The sequence below is a fragment of the Zerene cesonia genome, chromosome 17, assembly GCF_012273895.1.
Source record: "Zerene cesonia ecotype Mississippi chromosome 17, Zerene_cesonia_1.1, whole genome shotgun sequence".
Lineage (NCBI taxonomy): Eukaryota > Metazoa > Arthropoda > Insecta > Lepidoptera > Pieridae > Zerene > Zerene cesonia.
Genome location: NC_052118.1, coordinates 6499803 through 6523381, shown reverse-complemented (window position 1 = coordinate 6523381; position 23579 = coordinate 6499803). Strand labels below are relative to the sequence as shown.

The 23579-nt window shown below is 36.9% G+C and overlaps 1 protein-coding gene across 1 annotated transcript in view; it reads left to right on the top strand.

Annotated features, from left to right (window-relative positions):
• LOC119833379 (cytoplasmic dynein 2 heavy chain 1) overlaps positions 1-23318 on the top strand; it is a 46387-nt gene extending 23069 nt beyond the window's left edge. The window contains exons 26-75 of the mRNA XM_038357366.1: positions 701-914; positions 1664-1909; positions 2023-2393; positions 2571-2712; positions 3143-3262; positions 3678-3872; positions 4557-4780; positions 5138-5335; positions 5675-5798; positions 5935-6042; positions 6443-6599; positions 6699-6906; positions 7195-7369; positions 7489-7638; positions 7887-8056; positions 8314-8416; positions 8569-8679; positions 8888-9033; positions 9196-9319; positions 9623-9736; positions 9841-10048; positions 10156-10241; positions 10735-10872; positions 11498-11669; positions 11810-11975; positions 12177-12372; positions 12752-12966; positions 13120-13216; positions 13780-13916; positions 14254-14463; positions 14750-14963; positions 15605-15705; positions 15838-15994; positions 16244-16398; positions 16761-16942; positions 17156-17265; positions 17347-17637; positions 17730-17879; positions 17984-18100; positions 18170-18362; positions 18568-18704; positions 18857-18997; positions 19094-19192; positions 19864-20078; positions 20169-20406; positions 20883-21006; positions 21180-21304; positions 21976-22107; positions 22513-22645; positions 23179-23318. Of these exons, the coding sequence (XP_038213294.1) occupies positions 701-914; positions 1664-1909; positions 2023-2393; positions 2571-2712; positions 3143-3262; positions 3678-3872; positions 4557-4780; positions 5138-5335; positions 5675-5798; positions 5935-6042; positions 6443-6599; positions 6699-6906; positions 7195-7369; positions 7489-7638; positions 7887-8056; positions 8314-8416; positions 8569-8679; positions 8888-9033; positions 9196-9319; positions 9623-9736; positions 9841-10048; positions 10156-10241; positions 10735-10872; positions 11498-11669; positions 11810-11975; positions 12177-12372; positions 12752-12966; positions 13120-13216; positions 13780-13916; positions 14254-14463; positions 14750-14963; positions 15605-15705; positions 15838-15994; positions 16244-16398; positions 16761-16942; positions 17156-17265; positions 17347-17637; positions 17730-17879; positions 17984-18100; positions 18170-18362; positions 18568-18704; positions 18857-18997; positions 19094-19192; positions 19864-20078; positions 20169-20406; positions 20883-21006; positions 21180-21304; positions 21976-22107; positions 22513-22645; positions 23179-23318 (8179 nt within the window). The remainder of the gene's footprint in view (positions 1-700; positions 915-1663; positions 1910-2022; positions 2394-2570; positions 2713-3142; positions 3263-3677; positions 3873-4556; positions 4781-5137; positions 5336-5674; positions 5799-5934; positions 6043-6442; positions 6600-6698; positions 6907-7194; positions 7370-7488; positions 7639-7886; positions 8057-8313; positions 8417-8568; positions 8680-8887; positions 9034-9195; positions 9320-9622; positions 9737-9840; positions 10049-10155; positions 10242-10734; positions 10873-11497; positions 11670-11809; positions 11976-12176; positions 12373-12751; positions 12967-13119; positions 13217-13779; positions 13917-14253; positions 14464-14749; positions 14964-15604; positions 15706-15837; positions 15995-16243; positions 16399-16760; positions 16943-17155; positions 17266-17346; positions 17638-17729; positions 17880-17983; positions 18101-18169; positions 18363-18567; positions 18705-18856; positions 18998-19093; positions 19193-19863; positions 20079-20168; positions 20407-20882; positions 21007-21179; positions 21305-21975; positions 22108-22512; positions 22646-23178) is intronic.
• Positions 23319-23579: the final 261 nt, after the last annotated feature.

The following is a 23579-nucleotide window of genomic DNA, read 5'->3' as shown; positions in this document are numbered from 1 at the left end:
AAGTAACGTCGTTTTATTGTGCACTTAACCTTCCATTTTGAAATTTCCGTAATAAATCAACTATTAAAAAATCTACATATTACAAATATACATTAGGTAAATTTTATACAAAAATATTCTAAATCATTCATCCTCAATTAACTTTTCACATCTTGCAGAGAAAAATATAATAATAAAATAACATTTAATTTTTAGTTTTTTATAGCATTGAAATGCCTTATAAAAAAAATCTCAATAATATAACGGTTAAAAATGTGAAGACATTAACGCTTTTTTAAGTATCAGGACAACTGAATCATTCTTACATACTTTATAATTTTTTGTAACGTTATTAAAATCTCTGTAATGAAATTACTAAGCTTTCATTACATTACATTAACTTTACACATATATTAATAAGGTATAATAGACATGCCTATATATTACGGATACATATAAATACATAGTTAATTTTCAACATTGTATTTTGAATGCTAAAATGTAATATATTATTATGATGACAGATTTAGTATGATTGGGTATAATACATAATTATTATTTGTATTAAATATTCAACCGGACTAAAAACATATTATTTACGGTTGTAATAAGTTACACTATATGTTTATTGTTTAATCACAAAAAACTTACACCCACGAGCAGAGTCAATTATCACACAATAAACATTTCTATATAGTATATAAAAAAATACCATTTTCAGGTGGCTGTACCTAGAACCTATACTTTTCAATGATGAAGGTGAATTAGGAGCCAAATTTCGCAAGGTAGACCAAGGGTTCAAGCAAGTTGCGCGGGTTATAGAAGCAGATCCCCGGCTTTCAGCATTATTACAGTCTACCAGACTACAATCTATGCTCGATACAATATCTGAACAACTGAACGCATGTCAGTCAGCACTTAACCAGTATATCGATGTAAGTGGCTAGCACTAGTTTAAAGGACAGACTTGATGACTCATTTATGCGATCCAAATTAGTAAAGAAATGAGTTAGATATCGCTAAATGCTAAATATCTATATCTATACTAATATCCGATTTGAAAAATTCTTTCAGTGTTAGATAGGCTATATATGTACCACGGGCGATGACGGGGCGGACCGCGAATTTAACATATGTTGAGACTATTTTAAGTAATATTATGTTGCATTATGTTAAAGAAGTAATTTTCAATAATTTGATAGCAGAATAAATCGCCTTGCTTACATTTTGATGTTTAACTATATATATTATAACAATCTTCGGTTGTTTAATTTATTGCCATGATTTTATTTCAAAACATAGAATGTTACATTTATTATTTCTTCCTAGCTGTTACCCGTAGCATCGCCTGCGTGGTCGAAATAAATTTTCATAATTCTACGCTTTTATTCCCTATTTTAACTCCTTGGGGGTAGAAATTGTCAAAATCCTTCTCTACAGTACATAGTGGCTATCTGAACTCCAAATTTCATTAAAAAAAAGTCCCATCAACGATTAGCTCAAACTACTGTATAGTTTGAGCTATTCGTTGATGGAAAAGTCATTCAATCGCCTTTGTGCGCTTTATATAATTTAATAATGCGATTTGCTAAGATGATTAGATGTTTCAAAAATACTTCCAACCTTATCTCATATAGCTCCCTAAAACTGACATAAATACAACAAAATTATCGATAACTTTCAGGAAAAGCGTACTATATTTCCAAGATTATACTTTTTAAGTGATGATGATCTCCTGGAGTTGTTGGGTCAAGCACGATCCGGTACAGCGGGTAGAGAAAGCGTTCTACAGACCCATCTAAAAAAACTATTTCCCGGTATTACTGGCGTTCGCCTGGGTCCCGGGGGCTTATCTATTACCACCCTGTGTAGCCATTTCGATGAGACGTTTCAACTGAATCACCCAGTGGACATTGACTGTCCTGTTGAGGTTATTATTTCATTTCTATTATTGCAACTTGAATACATCTTATAATATTTCTAAAAACTTCAATCTCTTATCATTTACGCAGTCAATTAATAATGGTCATTTATTTATTATAGGTTTGGCTTAAAAGTTTAGAAAACGAAATACGTTCTTCCCTGAAAGATCTGACGTTACAATGTATCAGTACAAACAGTATAAGAGACAACGATCCATTTTCGCTGCCGACGCAAATAATGTGCTTAGCGCAAAACATAAGATTTACTGAGCAAGCAGAAAAGGCGATCACAAACAAAGAATTACGCAACTTAAAAGATAATATTGAAAAACAAAACATGAATTATGCTTCGGCTGAAGTCGAAGATGAAGCTGAAAATTATAAAAAACAAGCTCTCATATTACAGTGCGCTTATTACAAGACCGTAGTGGACTCTTTGTTGGAAAATAGCGTTGTATCAACTTCAGATTGGTTGTGGCAAAAGCAGTTACGGTAAGTTGACGCCAATTACTTTAAACTTGTATATGAATCATCATATTACACTATATATTTTGATAAATAGATAATGTATAAAAGTTCACAGTCACAATTCAGGCCATGGTATACTTTCGTACATTCGGTAAGTAGTGAAAAGTGAAATATATTTAAATGAACCTATTATTTTCTCAGGTTTTATTTAATAAACTCTAATGAGGTTGTCGCCAGAATGGGCTTGGCAGAAATATCTTATTCTTACGAATATCTCGGCACACAGACTGGTCAGTTTGTTCGCACTGAGCTAGCTGAAGAGTGTTTCCTGATATTAACTCAGGTATATTTTTTATAGTCATTAGTTTCTATATAATTTCTATATAGATTTTTTTAATACACCGCCGCCTGAACATAGTGGTTAACGCATGAGTGTCCTCGATTTGATTCCCGATGGACCACCTACTTGGCTTTAAATAATGCATCTGAGCTGGTGGTTCGCCTGATAAACGATCACCACCGCCCATGAACATTCGCAGAGGCTCAGACCTCTAAGAAAGCGCTGCCCGCTTTTAAGGGATAAGGAAAGGATTAATTACTGAAAATAAGGAACGGACTGGAAAGGGCTAGGAGAAGGAAATAGGCCTGCGGCTCCTCCACTCACCGTACGAAATTTTTATATATATGATTTTTTTTTTTTATTAAATTTGTATATATACAATTGACTAATTTTAAAACGATAATTATGTGAAATGTTTATGTAAACATTTCAGTCCCACCATTTTGGATTCATTGGCAATCCATTTGGTCCCGCGGGGACAGGTAAAACAGAATCTGTGAAAGCTTTGGGTGGACTGTTTGGGCGACTTGTGCTGGTATTCAACTGTGATGAGGTGAGAGACATCTATACTAATATTATTAAGCTGAAGAGTTTGTTTGTTTGGTTGACGGCTCTAATTTCAGGAACTATTCGTCCGATTTGAAAATTTATTTCAGTGTTAGATAGCCCATTTATTGAGGAAGGCTTTAGGCTATATAAACCGCGGGGCACAGCTAATAAATTTTAAGAATTAAACAAAAACTGTTGGCAGTCATTTTTTGAGATTGTCATAATGATTTCGTTAAAATTTCCATTCATATCATCCATCATTTTCAGGTTATTTATTACGAATCAAATGGGGAATATTTTGGGGAATAACCAGGTCTCTATTTTCCAAAAATAATTCGTCCAACCTTACTCTGAAAATACAGCGGTGATTTAATTATGTTTTAATAAATGATTATATTTCTTTTAATTATTTATCACAGGCAATGGACGGCGAATGTATGGGCCGACTCCTAACGGGATTAGCTTTAAGTGGTGCTTGGGGATGCTTCGACGAATTCAATAGATTATCCTCAGAAACTCTCGCAACTGTGTCGCATCAGTTCACGTCATTACTCGCCGCCATGCAAGCAGTTAAAACTAATGCGGAGGCTACTGCGTTGTTAAATGGAAAACAAGTGAGATGATAATAAAATAAATCAAGGGTTATTCTAGATGACTCTGTAAACATTTTATTGATTTTTATGTTATTCTGTGCATCATTTTTCAGCTGAAATAAAATATTACGATTATAATGCACGCCATCCATAGACTTTAACGATATTTATCAATTCATACTTATAGATCTACTATACATTTATTTCTGATATAGGTACATTTTATTAGGCCTTACAGTTTCGCTTATAAAAACTCACAGTCCTACACTTTTAAAGTTTTGCCCCGCTTCATTTTACCTAATTCATTACTGCAGTTTAGTCGTAAATGGTGTAGATTAAAAAAGAGTGCTATGTTAATCATTTTTGTATTTTTTGGTCAGGTCAAGACATGTCAGCATTAATATTATAAGGAGAAAGCTTTTATAATTTTGTATGTTTGCAACGTTTTCTTGAAAATTACTGGACAGAAAGAAAAGTCTTTTACCATTAGAAAGTTCATTGTAAGTATCACGGGCGAAGTCAGGGTGAAGAGATACTATCATACATAATCGTGTTATGTGTCGAGGACGACTAACATAAATCTTGTTTGAATTTTTAATATTTCGTTTGTGTCTTCATGCCGTACAAATCACTGTGTCTGTATTTGTTATAGTCAATATATGTGAAATATGTAGTTTGTTATAAAAAAATGCATGTATATCACAGGTGCGCGTGTCGCCGTGGTGCGGCGCGGCGGTGACGCTGAACCCGGCGGGGCGCGGGTACGGCGCGCGGCGGGCGCTCGGCGGCGCGCTGCAGCGGGCGCTGCGCCCCGTCGCGCTCTCCGCGCCCGCGCCCGAGCCGCTCGCCGCGCACCTGCTCGCCGCGCACGCTGCCCACGACCCGCTGCGCATGGCGAGCGACCTCACCGCGGTCTTCATGCTGGCTAGGTGTTTGATTTATGCCTCTTGACTCGAGCTCTCCCCGCGCTGCACGGGACCCTATGACTGAGACTACTAACACTTATGCTGGCTCAATATTTGAATTCAACCCCACCCACGCAAACGCTATTCGCTTGCTTATAAAATATATAATAATTGGTTGGAGTTAGAAAGCATATCCTGCTATAAAATGATGCAAATATATGTATGTGAGAGCAAATCTCCCGTCAACGTTGTACGTTGAATTTTTGTATTACCATATTTCTTTATGTATCTTCAGTGTTATATCTAAGAATTAAATACATTCTTCAAATTCTCGGTGACTTTTTGTCATTCAAATAATGTTTTGCCACTGGCCATCGGCAGCAACTTGCTAAGCAGCCAGCGGCACTACGACTGGGGGCTGCGCGCGCTGAAGGCGGCGGTGGGCAGCTGCGGCGCGGCGCTGCGGGCGCTGCGGGCGCGCGGCCCCGCGCCGGCGCCGGCGCAGGCGCAGCGCGCCGCCCTGCGGACCGTGCTCAAGCTGAACAACATGTCGAAGCTCACTAAACCGGACGCGGAGAGGTTGATGCCAAATATTACTACTAACTGCTATTGAGATTATGTATTGCACGCCTTGATAATGGATGTGTGAATTTTTTAAAAGTTTAAATGATTTCTATACACATATATTTATAATTATGAATGTACACAAATCTATTATTTTTGCGCATTGACAATAACCGGTGAAAATTATCTTGTCAACTATAATGGCTAACCTTACAATTTTATTAATAATTATGCCATATGTATAGATGATATTTTTTTCTATATTACTTATATACAATAACTTTTACTTCATTTATTGAAAATATGACTGATACAAACGAAAATGAAATGATGGGAATATGCAACCTTTTTCAGATTTGAGAATATTCTTTCACTGGTTTTTGCTGATGTCCCCGAGGAACAATCTACAGTTGACCCTATCTATATGAGTATTGACTCCAGTTTCGAATCGTTAAACCTCATTCGCAGTCAATTACAGGTATAGTGCATACAACTCATTTATTTTATAATGAATTCAAAATCCTGATAATATATATGATATGCAAGTTTTGATTAAAATTTTTAATATATTTATCCTGTAAATTTAAAGAACGTTGACGAAAATCTGTTTACAGACACAAAAATGTATGGACTTGTATGAGCAATTGCAACAAAGAATGGGAGTGGTAATTGTTGGTCCCCCAGGTTCCGGTAAAACAACCATCAGGAAACTACTCAAAACCGTAAGTATAAGTAACAATATGTATTCCTAGTTTTAGTTGATTATGAAAATTGCAAGATTTGAGGGCAATAACTGAACTTGTCAAATTTCCTTTTTCAGTAATTCAGTAATCAGAAGAATGTCAAGTTGCATGTCGATAGAAAGTCCTTCCTAGCAAGCTTTTTTAAACTTTTAAATCATTATCTATTCTATTACATTTGTTATTATTACTTATATGTAACATTATATGTGTATTGTATTTGTTACTACAAAGGGTCCATATCACTTCCTGATATTGTCTTCGATAGCCCTTGTGACCTATATTATCATACATTATTTGGCATTTTTAACATGAGCTGAACACATGATCAGAAGCTGGTAAACTGGCATTAATAGACTAAAATCAACTTTTCAATTGCCAGGCGCTAATACAACAAGGTAAAACAATAATGGAGCATGTGATATACCCAAAGGCAGTGAGTCGCGAGTGCTTACTGGGACGAGTGGAGCCTGACACTCGCCAGTGGATAGACGGCGTTATATCCACTATTGCTGTGCAAGTGTCGCAACAGAGCGCCGGTAATACATCCTATTATCATATCATCTTATTTATTATTCTTTTACGAATATAAGATGGCAAGTAGTTCTCCAATTTACCCATAAAAAATGTTTTTTCAGATGTTTGGTCATGGGTGGTATGTGACGGTGACATAGACCCGCAGTGGATAGAAGCTCTCAACTCAGTGCTAGATGACAATCGTCTATTAACGCTGCCTTCGGGTTGGCGCGTGCAGTTCGGACACAATGTCAACTTTGTGTTCGAAACGCACTCTATGGAACACGCTTCGCCGGCTACTATATCACGAATGGGGATCATTTTGTTAAGGTAATAATATTGTGAATGGGAGGGGGGAGGCATGCTTTGAGAAATGTGGGAAGGTATATCAAAAAAATGTGTGAAGTGTTTCTGTTGCCAAAAAATGTTCAATGGCATAGCAATTAGTATTTAATATATTAAGTATAATTTTTTAGTTATTACAATTAGTATTTAATATATTAATTATTTAATAGTATTTAAAACATATTTAGTGAACAGAAATAGCCTAGTTACTGTTATATTATGTATATAGATTATACTTACACTTATTACTTACATAATTACTGATATTTATAGTGAAGAAGATAGCTGTGCGGAAGAATTTCTTAATAACTGGATCCAAAAAGCTGACACGGAAAATGAAACAATACAATCGACGATACCAATTTTACAAAATGTGATACGAAAATGTTTGAAGTGGTCAAACACTTTTACGTCGCATTTTGCAGTAAAAACGTACAGTGTATCAATAGTAAGTGTGTGCGATATTTCATATTTAGCTTATTTATCATGCTCATGTTTGAGAATACACATCTTCGTTAATTGACAATAAATTATTACATCTTTTCTGATTCAATATTATTATCACAGGTGAATCAAATACTGACTCAACTTGAATATATAATCGAAGAAACCGATACTCATAAACATATATCAAGTGAAGAAATTGTTTACTTGGCTCTACAATACAGCGTGATAGGTTTACTCAAAGAAAGTGCAATACATGCGTTTCATGATGAAGTAAGTAATTGTTGATGTCTCTATGATTGTAAGCACTTTTAACAACTATAGACTTGATATTCTTAACACATATACAATATCGAATTAGACTTCTCTTGCATTGTTATTTATTTTTTGGACTGTTCACATATTCTGCGTTCACAAATGGAAAGTTATGTCGTTTGTCTTAAATGAAACATATAATTGAGTCCCCAGGTTTTACGTTTAAATAATATTTTTAAAACGTTTTTTTTATAATATTTTTACAGATGTCAGATGTTCTCGGTCCACCGCCAAGCCTCGGATCAAATGTATGCGAACGTGTATCAGACACGCTAGTGATGTCGCCGCGACTGCACGTGCCTGCGCACGCGCTGCGGGCGATAGTGCGTGCACGCTCGCACGCTATACTCATTGGGCATGGTGCGTGTGCTAAGAGGTTAGTTTTATAGCATACTTCATATATATAGCTCTTTGATATAGTTTTAGCTCAACTCTTTTTTATAATAAAGCTATAAATAATTATGAGTAGATTCATCCATCCGTACTGTCTTTAAGAAGTGGCAACCACGCCATGGCAAACATGGTGAGCACTTACTATCAGGCGAATCACCAACTCGTTCGCAAGCTCTAATAAAATATGAAATATGATTAAATAAATACAAATGTCCTATATGAACATGTTATATTTTTCAGTACTTTAGCCGAGCACATCCTAAAAGATTGTAATTCGACAGTTGTTACCATCGATTGTACACCTATTTTGGAACCTACTGATATCATTACAGAACTGAAAAGGGTAATCATAGTAACTATTACATTATCTATTAATTTTACCAAACATATAATTTTTTTTTTACATTTAATATAAAACTCGTTTTATTTGAATATTTTTAGCCTATCCGTTATTTTAGGTCCTCATAAACTAAAATGATTGTTCTATCTTTTTAGAACAACGTGATCCGAAGCGGTGGCGGTGGAGTGGTACTGTTGGTGCGAGCTCTGCACCGCGTGTACACCGACGAGTGGGGATCTTCGCCCGTGCACTCCTTCTTGTTACAGGTAACACTCATATTTATTGAGTTTAATATATATTTGTTATTTTCTTGTATTGTTTAGGATATGATTAAATAAACGCTATTAATGGTATTTAAATGTTCCGGACATTTAAATACCATTAATAGTAAAATGAAATATAATCAGTTTTCTTTTGTTTGTTTAATTTACTGTAGATTTGATTAATAACATAACATTACCAATTGTTATGCAGGTGATGCAAGGTAACGGTTTCTGGGCTTCGGAAGAAAACGGTACTCAATGGTATAGCACAGCGCGGGTGAGTGTCATCGCAACCGCTTCGCCTCGCCTCACCCTCGCTTCGCGTCTAGCTGCTGCCTTCATGCATTTAATCTTACCGTGAGTACATTATTATTTCATTCAAGTGGGGTAATTATTTCTACATTAAAAACGGTATAGTGCATGTTTATCATTCCAACATCTATGCAACTTTGAAGTAATAATAATAATTCTTAATTTAAGAAAATTTTTGCTATCTAAAGATTATCTTTCTTTTTCTAGTGAGCCAACCGACGAGGAACTCTTGGAGCTTTTAAAATACTATTTAAGCGAAACGATAAATAAAAATATATCAGATACGGACATCATTAACTTGGCGCAAAACATTTTATCGATGCAGAGAGAGGTATACTTACAAGTTATTGTTTTTTACCTATCCTACTTAATATACCTATTATAAATGCGAAAGTGTGTGATGTGTATGCGTTTGTTGCTCTTTCACACAAAATCTTCTGAACCGATTGCAATGAAAGTACGCAGATAGCTAAACAACTGGAATAACATATATGCAAATTTTTATCCGGATATTCCTACGGGATAAGTACTTACGCGGGTGAAACCGCGGAGCGCAGCTAGTATGTTATACACTCACAATTTATTTATTTATTAGTACAAATAATTTATAAGTATAAAAAATATATATTTACAGATAATCCATACTTTTGATACAAGACCACATTATTCATGGAACTCTTCCCATTTGAAGAAAATGTGTGAAAATATAAAATGGTATAATCCGTCCTCAATTAATGAAGTTACAACGGTATGTCTTGTATTTTGAATTTTTTTTTTTTTGTATTATACAATTTTATGGTTAATATTCTCTCATAATAGCCTTCTTATATTTCCTTAAATTTTCTGTCCTAGGCTTTGTATGCTCAAGCGCATATAATATTCAGAAATCAATTAGTGACTGAAACTGAGAAAGATCAATTCGACGCTATCGCTAGAAAGTACCTCAAAGTGAACAATAACATGTATTTTAACCCGATACAGCGTGGGGATGGTGTTTACTTAGAAACTGTGGATTATGCGATGTGGTACCAAAATACACAAATGCTCATAAATCAGTGTTGTAAGTGATTTGAGTTTTTCATTCTAATGTAAATCGTTACGAGTGAAATTTTATGTTTGAATATGTTTAATTTCGATCATAAGTTGTTTAATTTTGGTCATTTTCAGTGATAGATGATGAACAAATGTTTGGTGACGCTGGTATAGAAGTTTGTAAGGAGTTGTCTATATTGTGTCCTGTTATAGCTCTTGCGGTAAGAATAGATACATTTATCATAAAGAAAATACTTCTTTGATATTAAATTAAAATGATTGATTAAATGTCTAATTTAATAGTCAAAAAGGTATTTTTGATAGAGGTCAATATACAATACATATGTGTATAATAAATTATATGTGTTGTTTAAATTTGATGATATTAAATTCGTTGCAAGATAAACTGCGGTGCGCGAGGAGTACATTTTAAATAACAGTCTACGCAGGGGGTTTTGAACCAGTCTTTTAGTTTTGCTTATTTTTTTCTATACTTTTTACTAATGTTATATATATGTATAATCTTAAGTGGCCTTTCACACAACATATACTAAAGAGATCTGGTTAATTCTTATTAAGATATATGTGGCCTTACTTCTCAACTAAACGCTGATATAGTCGATTGTAAAAAAATATGTTACGATTTCTTTCCAAAATATATATAGTCACATTAATAACAAAGCTAAAGTAAAACATTCAATAACATGTCGGCAGTTAAACGGCGGTATAGTGACGGACGTGTGCGGCGCGGGCGCGGGCGCGGGCGGGGCGGGGCGCGCCGTGTGCGCCGCGCTCGCCGCGCACTGCGTGCCTCTCGAACTGCCCGCGCATTTTGTGACACAGTTTAAAGCCGTATGTATTGTTTGCATGCGACTCTGTCTGTTGTGTGGCACTGGACGAGGATCGAGAGATTCACGTGTTTTTATAGCGCTAATATTAAGATTTTATAGTTATATCATTTTTTTTAATGGAACTGCAAGTGACTATTAATAAACGTTATCGTCAAAATAGTTTCTTTAAAAACGAACACGAAAACATGTTCATTCAACTTGAATCAATGTCGTTGTGTGTTACATGGGTGGGTGCATTTTTTACTATCTATTGGATCATCTTTTTATGACATCGTCGGCAATGGAGCTAGTGGGTCGCCTGGTGATAAGCGTTCCACCGCCCATGAACATTTGAAGAGGCGTAAGGTCGATTGCAGACATTACGCCTTTACAAATGGATTGCCGAGTTCAAACTTGAAGGGATTAAGAATATAAGGATAGGATAAGGATTGGCGAGAGGAATAAAGGAAAGAACTGGGAAGGATAAGGATATGGGCCTCCGGCTTTCACCACTCACGGAACGAAACAGCAGTATGCTATTTCACGCCGGCCTTCTGCCCAATTCGTGCCTAAGCGTGCTCGAATCCCACACGCTAAACCTATACCACATAATGAACATACCAACATATCGTTGTAACTATTCACAGGCCTTGACATCTGCAAGCGAAGGTAATCGCACCTTGGTAATTGTAAGCGAATGGTCAGCAAATTCAAGTAATTTGGCAATCATAGAAGCTTTCATTCGCGCGCACTCAATACACGCTCTACCCTCTAACGTTATGCCCGCTATAGGACAAAACGCTGAACAAACACTAATGAGTAAGTGAAAGATTATTTATTCTTTTCCTGTAAAAAATATTATGCGAATATATATGAGATATGTCCGGTTTTTGTTTTTAATGTTACCTTACATTATTAATTGGCAGTTTGATTTACATGGTGAAAAATATTTATTTTAGACATACGCCAAAATCTCGGTATTTTGATATGCCTCGATAAAGATCAGAAAAATTTATATGAATTATTAGAGAAATATCCATTTTTATACAATACTTCACAATTGACGTGGCTCGAAGAATGGTCAGAGGAGACGCTAAAGGACATGCCTAAATTGGTCATACAGAGGTATTCCATATTGTACGCACATTCACTTAGTGTGGCTTATCACCATTGCACACATTTATGAGGTAAAGTATTATATTTAAACAGCACTTTTATATGTTAAATATATATATCGCATTAGAATATGTCACCGTTACATATAATTTTTTTACAATTTTATTTAAAAAAAAAATTACAAATATTATTCAAATGTTTATCTTTTAGGTTAATGAAAGAAGACGCAATTGATTCAAAAGAAGATTTAAATACAATTCCTGTGGAGGGATTTGTTGGTATATACAAAAGTCTGGAGTCAGAATGGATGAGAAGTCCTTACAGATTCATAAATTTTATCAAATCTTTCTATAACATTGTGATTAGAAAGAAATCGTCTCTTATACAGCGCCAAAGTATGCTACAAGTAAGTTTTTTTTATCTATACACACTACAGATGATCTAAAGTAGAATTTTGCACAAGTAGGACAACAATTTTATTTTGTGGAAGGTAAATTAACCATTATCTAAAATGGTCCAAAACAATTTCTAATGTTGTCCAAATATTGTGTTTTCATTACATTTATAAAATTAACTAATTTATTACAACTTCAGCAAAACAATTTATACCACTCAGTATACGTTGTTAACAAAACAATTTTATTAAATGTAATATATCCTAGCTTATTAGAATTTATGAAATCGGTCTAGTGGTTTTCACGTGAAAACTTTACAAACATACAACATACAAAAATTACTTCTTTATAATATTATTGTACATAATATACCTATACAATTTCAAATAGTCTGGCGTGGAGGCCTTACGTCGTGCTCGCAGTGAGGTGAGCACTCTTCAAGCAGAAGCGGCTGAGCAAGAAGCAGAACTGTCGGACAAACGTGAGAAAGCAAACAAAGCGCTCGAGCAAATCGGCGCTACCGTCAGAACAAATACTGACAAACACGAAGAAATGCAACAGCTGAAGAAGAATATTGAACTGGAGAATGAAAAACTACAAATTCGGTAAATAAATATATATATATATATATATCGGGAATTTTTAAACACACAAATGGAATCGATTGCTTATAAATACTTTAGCTTTCATGCAAAATGTGTTTGAATAAGAATAAATGTAGGCATTGTGATATATAAAATAACAAATGTATATTTTAGTAAAAAGGAAATTGAAGAAGAATTAGCGACTGTGGAACCAGTGATTGCAGCCGCTCGAGCTGCTGTGGGTGATATCAAGCCAGAATCTCTCAGTGAGGTAAAAATATATATAACATACATTTAAAGGGCTGATGAAAATTATTCCATACAAAGACAAAGTTATGTTATGTTATTATTATTTCAAATACGGCTATATGTAGAATTCGGCTATTGTGAAAGAATGTTTAAAATCAGTTCAGTAGTTTTTGTGTGATAATATTACAAATTTACTTACATACAAATCTTTCCTCTTTATAATTGATGAATAGATTTTAATATATATCTTTACTTTTTTTCTCACATCGTTTAGTCAAACCAAATTCATTAGAAATGTTACAGTTAAAGCAAAATAATAAAAAATTGAGTGCGATCATTGTTTCAACAGAACTTAATATATAATGATCTCAGTCGCGAAATAGACTTTAAAAATTATTTCTCTCTATCTTCTTAGCCTTTACTAGTCCACTGCTGCACGTTGGCCCCTCCTATGTCTTCCATTTAGCCCGATTATTAGTTTCTTGCCGCCAATTTTTGCCTGTTACCTTTCGTATATCATTACTCCAACGCGTCTTAGGGCACGAGTCTAAAACTGTGTTTCAAAATTAACTTATTTAATTTAAGGTGCGTTCGCTTCGAGCACCTCCAGATGTCGTTCGCGACGTGTTAGAGGGAGTGCTGCGGCTCATGGGCATAGCCGACACCTCGTGGCATTCCATGAAAAGCTTCCTGTCTAAGCGCGGTGTTAAGGAAGATATAAGGTACACTACAGACTGGTTATGCGTACGTTATGTGTTCATTGTTGTCGTTTAGGTGGGTCTGTTTTAGTAGCGGTTTGTTTGTATACTTTCTTAGAAGAAGAGTCCAAAGTGACAACATTTTATTTTTAAATTGTTATGTGTAAATTTTGCATAAAGATGAGCAATTTATATTTTTTAGTATTTTTATTGATTTCTCGATTTTTATTGGACTTTCTAAAATTAATACATAGTGATATTTGAATTATGATGCTTAGGAATCGATTATAGTAATTCATAGAATGTAATTGAATTTCACGCTTTAATGAAGCCATCGTTACATTCAGCTCTGCTTGTCCAGATGTCTAGACGCGAGCCAAATAAGCCCGGAAGCGGTGCAGTCGGTGGAGCGGCTGCTGGAGCGGCGCGGAGCGTCGTTCGAGCAGGCGACCGCGAGGCGCGCCAGCGCCGCGTGCGCGCCGCTCGCCGCCTGGGTGCGCGCCAACCTCGCGCACGCGGCCGCGCTCGCGCGCGTGCGCCCGCTGCAGGCGCACCAGCGGGATTTGCACAAGTAGGACGATAACTTTATTATGTGAAGGAAACTTGAGTATAATAAAGAGTGGTGGACCTAACATTTTAAGTTTATTACGTTTTCAAGACGTGAAACTCACATTGAGATATTCCTCTCTGCCAACTAACACAACAATTACGAGTAAGGTATATTTAATTTAGTATTTAAATTCTACACAATATCTGTAATTTTATCAACTGTTTAATTTCAAATTGAGGATATAGAACGAATCAGCATTTGACGCATATCTTACACGAAGAATAACACGTGCACCACACGCTTGCAGGAACCTGGAGCTAGCGGAGGCGCAGGTGGAGGCGCTGTCGAGCGGCATGGCGTCGGTGGAGGAGCGCGTGGCGGCGCTGCAGGCTGGGCTGGGCCGCCACACGCGCGCCGCCGCCGCGCTCGAGCTGCGCCTGGCCGCCGCCGCCGCCACCATACGCCACGCCGCGCCCCTGCTCGACCAACTCGCGCAAGAATGCGCCACTTGGGAGACCGACGTGAGATCTTCTATCTATCTAATTGAAATTTTCATCGGCTACGGCCTTCCCGGGGCTATATCTCGGTAGTGCAATCGTAAACAGGGTACGGCTGGGGACCCACAACACGTTAAAGCTCTCTAAAGATACTGTTATGCGTGTTGGTTATGTGTATCCGCCTTCCAAAGAACCGAGTGATAACTGGGTGAATTTCCTAGTATAATGGAAAAAGAACATAAAAAATAATGTATCTCTATTTAGTCCTCTCACAATTACTGGAATTAACGGGGTACAAAATCTTACTAATAAATAATAAACGTGAAAAATTGGGATTATAGATGAGTCGATGGGTTTATGTGTCGATTATAGATGAGTGAATGTTCCACACACTTTTTGCGCAAAAATGACTAATCGTATCAAAAGATATAGATTAAGTTGTCATAAACACATGGGTAAGACGATAAAAGAGAAAGTAACATTTGTAAATAGACGTTTACTTACTATTATTGTTACGCTTAACTTAACATATACAATTATTATGTATCTCTTACTTCTTAATTCCTTAATTCAGAAAATCCTAATTCTATCGTTTATAGTAACCACACCTCACATATATCGTATGTTATTTTTGTATATTTTCATTATTAATTATTTTATTGCAGTTGAATAATATATCCAATGAAATAACTGAACTAAACCAGCGGTCTCTGTTAGCCGCTGCGTATATAGTATACTTGTCTGATTTGACAGAACCACAAGCAAGGTAATGTACTTATATGTACTTATATATTCAACATTATACAATATCAAGAAATAATTATATTTCTTGATATTGTATAATGTTGAATATTTTTAAAATGGGTGTAAATTTTTCATTCACTCTTTACCTTTACAGGAATTATATTATAAAATGGAGTGCACTAATAGGATACGAACAGGAATCTTTCTCAGTTATCAATTTCCTGTCCAGTACCGAAAAACAGTTGAAGTGGGAGGCAGATGGTTTGCCACTTGATCAAACTGCACTTAAAAATGCAGTTTTGGTGGATCAGGTATACGATCATTCAATGTTTTATTATAATTTATTAGATGTAGCGAACTTTTTTTATATAAGAAACTGTATATAGGAAATGTACTTGATTTTATATCAAAATTTTTTTTATTATTTCCTTGTATGTGTAATTTGATAATCACTTATGTTTAGTTTTTAATTTGTTTATTTTCTTTTAAGAACTGATTGAAGTGCAGTCTTATGATTCACTATTTTGAAAAATCTTATAAAATGTAAATTGTCTTTACAGGTATTACAAACACGTAAATGCGGATTGATCCCGTTAATAATAGATCCGGATGGCGACGCTATATGTTGGCTCAGAAATACTCTAGCGGGCACTTCTTGTGACTTTGTCTCGCAAACTAGCGATAAACTGCAAACTGCTGTACAATACGCAGTGAGGTAAAAACATATTGTAGTTCAATATATTTTTATCATCACTATATTTATATCATATTGATGTAAAGTATTTTCTTAATTAATTAAAAAATCTCTAATTAAACCTTACATACATATATGTAAGTAATGTCAAGTAAGCAGTAGTTCTCTTAATACAGTGAGACCAACTGTGTCGAGACTAATACTGTGTGAGACTGTTTTAATGTTTTCTTTTAATACGACGAATAAGACGTCTTTACAATTCGTTAAAAAATCTTGTAGTTAAAGTACACTCGCATTAACAATGTTCAATTGTATCCAGATTAAGCCGCATATTATAGTAGAAGTACACTCGCGTAAACAATGTTCAATGCATCCCGGTTGAACCGCAGTGTGGTAGTGTACGACGTGGAGTGCGTGCACGCGAGCTGGTGGGCGGTGCGCGCGGTGCGCTCGGCCCGCCTGCTGCTGGTGGCGCGGGACCCGCGCCTGCCCGGGAGCCTGCCCTCGCACGTGCTGGCCGTCCTCAACCCGCTCTACTTCACGGCACGGCTACACGCTTTGCTCGGTGAGATAATAGATTATCACTTTCTTTTTATTGTTTTTAGTTCCTCTCGCACTGTATCTTGTTATTAATGGTGTACATATTTAAAAGGTTTAGTTTTTACTGTACAACGTGCTAAAAGTTAAATTTTACAAATGCATTAATATATATCACACTATTTTACAAAAAATATGTTTATAGTGTTTTTTAAATGGCCTATTTCAATACGTATTTTAGATCAATTGATACATTACACGATGCAAAAACAAAACCCTGAAATGAACGAAAAAACAAAGGAGATAAAATTGAAGAAAGCTACATTACAAAAGCAACTCCACGAACTACAGGTAAATTTGGTGATCCATAAATCATTACATTACAAATTATATTTAAAATTAAAATTACATGTAATGTCGATATATTTACAGGAAAACCTTCTAAAAGACCTGTCGATGAACAGCGACATTTTACACGACGCGAATCTCATTGCGTCTCTAAACAAAACTCGTGAAACAAGCGTCACTATATCGGAATCGTTAAACTCGGCTCAAATGATAGAAGAAGAGTTTAGAGTTTCGTGTCAAGCGTACGAAGAAAGCGCTTTAAAAGCGGCGCATTTAATTTTAGCTGTTAAAGAACTGGCTATTAAGAAACCGCTCGTTTCTATACCCGTGGAGACTATGTTAGATGTTTATGTGGAAGCTGTTAAAAGAGTGCCGGTACGTTGATGCGATGAATTTGTAGTTTCTAATTTTATATTTTGTTAATTATGATGCCCAAATCAAGTCGTAGAATAAATGATTATTTACAGGATATAAAGAATATTAACAGCACCGATGTTGTAAAATACATGACTCGGAGAATAATAGAAAGAGTTTTATTGAGTTTACATAAGAAGGACAAATATATCATCGTTTTACATTTGTTAAGACAAGTTTTCGTTGATTTAATCCCGGACAAGGTGAGTATTTTATATATCGAATTTTAATATCATTTTTTTACCATTGCTCTTACAAAAATATCTTTTCTAGTAAATTTGTATCAATATATATATTTTTTTTCTAGCTCTGGCAATTGTTTATTGGTGGTTCCGAACTCATCGAGGATGGAGTCGTCCATGAAATTAAAAATAACTTTACATGGATACCTGATGAATGCTTAAAAAAATTAGCAATGATAAAGGTACGTTTGGAAAAAAAATATTTTCAATGCACAAATAAAATATTAAAAAATACATCATTTTCATTTTAGATGGAGGATCCAGAGTTATTTAACAAATTATTGCTTAATAATAATGAAATGTGGTCTGAATTTTATCAGTCTGGAGATTTAAATATTTTAAATAAATTAAGATTGAGTCCATTTGAAATTGTCGTCGCCATCACAGCGTTACGTCCTGATAGTCTCTACAGGACAATTACTGCTTTTGTTGACCAAATTTTGGGTAAGTAAAAACTTTAATATTTATACCGAATGTCTGTCTGTCGTTAGTGTGTCCATTGAAGGGTGCTTTCAGGATCTATTTTATTTTGTTTAATACATATGTTATGGTTTCTTTTATTTTGCACTCGATATTTTTACTCATAATTAAAGTAATCCCTACTTATAAATCAAAGTTGTCGGTTTATACAAATAAGTTTATTTATTAGGTGGCGGTATTATGAGTGGTGGCGATACGATTCGCAAAGCCCAAAGATGGTCCGCCCCCAAACGTGCCGTGTTGCTGTTGGGTGCGCACGCTACTGACCACTTGCAGGCGCATTGCGAATCCCAGCGATTTGTACAGGTCAATTATTTAACAACAATGTTATATACATTTCAATAAAAATAATATGTTCTCAATTAAGACCTCAATTTCCTTAAAGTTTTTAGCATTTTTAGATGATTTTAATAGTGAATAAATCTCACTCAATAACTTAGCATTAATATATAATACAGGTTGGCATAGATGAAGGTCGGGAAATATTTGAGAGAGCAGTTGAAGAGAGTCGCAGCGGCGGCTGGTTCGCCATCAACGTAGGCGCTTCGCCTTTCTCCAAACACCTACGTGATTTTCTGGATAATTTAGCAAATCGTTCAGTGCGTATTTTACCCAGTATCCCATTGTAAAATACTTATAAATGTTCCTCTTCAGCTTAATATTTTCAAAAAATGAATATACATACAATGTTTCAGATTGAAGATTTTGATGAAGAATTTCGAGTCTGGGTCTTGGCTGAAGACCGCGATATACCTTCAGCAATATCCGGTTCTTGCGTCAACGTTATTCTTGAGGTAATATTATTTTTCATTAACATTGTTTTTATTTGCTTCATCGTCTCAAAGCTAACGTAGAAGAGAAGTTATTTACTTACACAATACATCCATATATGTATAACTATTGTAACTATTGTATATACGTTTCTGACGTGACAACATAGGGGTCCATAACAATGTTTTTCTGCCTAGAAATTAAAACAGGAAGACTGTAAGATTTACTTATTTGACGATTCATATTATGATATCTGAAATTGAGTTAACTGTCTACTAGAATTCCTAAGTCTGCAAAACTATATACTTCTTTAAGACGTGACGAGACGTGTATCCGCGAATTGTGACTAGTTGAGTCCGGTTTCTACAGTATGATCCGCACTATCGGTACAAGGACCGTGAATACCCAGATAAAAAATCTGTCGCAGTCATAAATTATGATAGATTAAATCGAACGCTTTACTAAAGTCCGTATAAATAGCGTGGACTTCCTTGGACCGTTGGTTAAGATATCGACAGTTTTATCCATAACTGCTTATCCAAATCATCTGAAAAAGAATCGTCCTATTGCATACAAACAAAGAATCGGTGGACAACCTACGATGGCATTTTCAGGAGGTATCTTAACGTAGGAAATACTCTACTGATATATCCAATATGCAACAATACATAGCGATATAACATGTCGCGTACAGAGTCCGGAGGGTGTGAAGCGCAACGTGTGCAGCACGCTGAGCGCGTGGGGCGCGGTGCCGCTCAGCGCGCCCGCCGCGCGCCAGCTCGCCTGCCTCGCGCTCTTCCACGCGCTCGCGCTCGAGCGACGCGCCTACGTGCCGCTGGGTGAGCGGTGTAACTCCTACACGTCGATTAATTTCACTGGATATTTTCTTTTAAATTCTGACTACTTCCGGTCATTTTAAGAGGTGATATGAGAGAAGGAATTAGCACGTTGAAAATAACATTGAGCAATATCATGCGGTGCTGTCGCAGGGTGGAGCAGCTACTACGCGTGGGGGTGGGGCGAGGCGAGCGCGGCGCGCGCGGCGGCGCTGGCGCCGGGCGCGGCGCGGTGGTGGCGCGCGCTGGCGCAGGCGCTGTACGCGGCGGGCGCGGCGCGCGCGCGCGACCGCCGCGTGCTGGCCGCGCTGGCCGAGCGCTGCCTGGGCGAGCGCGCGCTGGCCGCCTCGTACGCGCCGCCGGGCCTGCGCGCCGCGCTGCCCTACACCGCCAGCTTGCAGGTGAGCTCGCCCGGCAACGCTTATTGCCAACCTTTTGAGTACTGTTCCGGAGGTATCGATAGTGGATTGAATAGAGTTACGATTGTGTAACATTTTTTAATTTGTTTTTAATGAAACAATGTTTTAGTTCTATTCGGTAAATGTTAACAGGGTATTATTTTAACTAATTGAATGAGTAAAATGTATCCGAGTATAATACCTAGATACTCATCATTTAATACCTACCGAATCTACCTGAACATTGAGAAACCGACACTAGTTTTATTCATATCACTTACTCGCCAGTGCGTGTCAGTACTTTAACATTCAATTTTTATTTCAATTAAATATTACTTAGGTACGTATTGTAAAACGTATTTTATAAGATAAGCTCTAGCTTACGAAAACTCTACACTTTGCAAGTTCAACAGCAGAAGTTTAAGTTTCTGCCAACAAATCAGTAGATACTTTTATAAGGAAAATTATCTCTGGCACAGGATTATATAACGGCATTTGAGAACTTGCCAGATATGGATCCACCAGAACTTCTGGGTCTGCCAGATAATTGTCGCCTCGCGTGGGAGAGGAATGCTGCTGAAGACATCGTTACCGGTCTAAGAGGTAACTTTTAACTTCAATACCTTTTATAATCGAATAGTTAAACGTGCTATAAAAATCTATATTAATATATTTTGTCACTTAAATATTCAATTCATAATTAAACTTTCAGTAATGAATGTTTATTATTTAAATTTGCTATTACTTAAGTGTGTATATAACTCTACTTTTTTCAGAATTAAATTCTACTGTTGATGTATCTAAGAATAACACGACTGCACCAATAAAATCACTACTTGCTTTGTGGAAAAAATTAATGTCCGGAAATCCGCTCATTAAACCAGACTTCATCGTCGAAAATGTAAGAACATAAATGATTTTTGATAGATCTGCTGCTAATATTGATTGAAATCAAAATCTCAATGAATATGATATAGAGATTTTTTTCTTAAAACTACCAAACTACTAATATTATTAATGAGAATGTGTTGTTTTCGTTTGTATGTCTTTTTTCATATCCCAACGGAGCGACTTTATGATATTATTTTTTGTCTGGAAGTTGGCAAGTGATTTACTCGGCTACTTTTTACCGGAAATAAATATCTCAATTCCATATGGATTTCTTTTGACTCCAAGGACAAAGCTGCGGGCGGAAAGATACTACGTAAAAAAAATACAATTAGATTATGTAAATACAATATGATGATACAATTAGAGATGGATTGACTAATAGTAAACGCTACCACCGCTTATGATCATTTGGAAATTAATAAATTGGATATCGGATAAAAAATTGCATAGGTATAAAGAAAGAATTGACGAGAGGAATAAAAGAAAGGACTGGGAAGGGTAAAGATCGGATATGGGCCTTCGGCTCCCCCACTCACCGAACAAAACATAGCAGCTATTTCAAGCCGGTTTTCTGTGGGGGTGTGGTACATCCCGAGGTGGTGGGGCGAGCTGGTCCAGTTCGTGCCTTAGCGTGTTCTACTTCCATATACATGTATATGTACCATATACTTTTCCCGATAGCGGGGCGGGTGCAGCGGGTGGTGGGGCGCGGTGTGCGCGGGCGAGGCGCGCGACGCGGCGCGGGCGGCGCGCGCGCTGCACCGCGCGCTCGCCGCGCTGCACGCGCGCCGGGACCGCCCCCCGCTCTCTTGTGTATGCGACTATGTTTACTTCCTTAATCTCTATACGTCATCGTTTAGGGACACGCAAAACTCTATTTATAGAGTTTTTTTAAATCATAGCGGCTGACTGAGCTGGTGGTTCGTCTGGTAAGCGATCACCACCGCCCATAAAGATTCGCAGTAGCCTCTGCGAATGTAATGCATTAAAAGCGGAAAGAAGGAATAGACTGGAAAGGGTCATTCACCGTACGAGCACCATAGCATACTGCTATTTCACGCTGGTTTTGCGTGGGTGATAATGCCACGGTGCGAGCTGGCCCAATTCGTGCCGAAGCGTGAACACAGATAACAGAATTTCCGATAATACGGGAAGTATATAAAAGAATATAAATTTAGAAGTTTTTTTTTTATATAAAAAACAAAAACGCGTTTGTAGGTACCAGAAGAATGGCAATTATTATGGCCTGGTCCAGAGAAACCAGACGAGTACATCCGAGAGTTTTGTTTCCGAGCTCGAGCTGCCGTCGCACGCATGACAGAAAATATGCCCGAAGATTATATTCCTAAGAGTAAGAAAATTGTATTACATAATTGTAAACAACAGAAGAATATACAAAATTGAAATGCTGATTACTTATTATTTATGTTGTGTTATTAAAGTTTATTATCTCAAACATTTTTTAAAAATTAATCCATAAAGCGAATCAAGAAACATTTTGTTAAAATATTTCATTTGTGATACCATAAAGTGCATCAATACGTAGTATAAAACAAAGTCGCTTTCTCTGTCCCTGTCCATGTATGCTAAAATCTTTTAAACTACGCAACGGATTTTTTTTTTGGGGTTTTCTTAATAGTGGAGTGATTCAAGAGGAAGGTTCATATGTATAATAATTACATCTATTAAACCATTCCGAAATAACGCGTGCTAAGCCGCGGGCAAAAGTTATCAATATTTTAGTTAAAAAATATTTTAGGAAATTCAATGCCTTCCTGGCTTTCAACACATAATTCATTTGCTATCGGTTTTAACCTGGCTAAGACGGAAGGAGGGTGAGGATCATACAAACAATTGTAAGTGCGTGTGTTTTTTTACGATAAGATATGGACTTCCGCGAGCTGCTGTGGCCGCGGCGCGCGCTGGTGGCGCTGCAGGCGGCGGCCGCCGCGCGCCTGCGCCGCGCGCCGCACCGTCTGCGCCTGCACACGCGCTGGGATGCACACGGTTTGTTCGTGCTCTAGCTTGGAGTAGTTTTTTTTTTATGGCAGAGCAAGCAAAGGAGCAGGTGGGCCACCTGATGTAATGTGGTCACTACCGCCCATAAACAATGCCGCCCCAATGTCGTAATTGTTCGGGAACACCGTAGCTGATAAATCGTTCCAAAGCTTCACCGTACGCGGAAAGAAGTTGCGGGTGAAGCGTACGGTGGTGGACCGCCAACCATCCAGGTGGTGCGGATGGAATTGGTTTTTACGGCGGGTGGTCCGATGTTGGAACTGTGC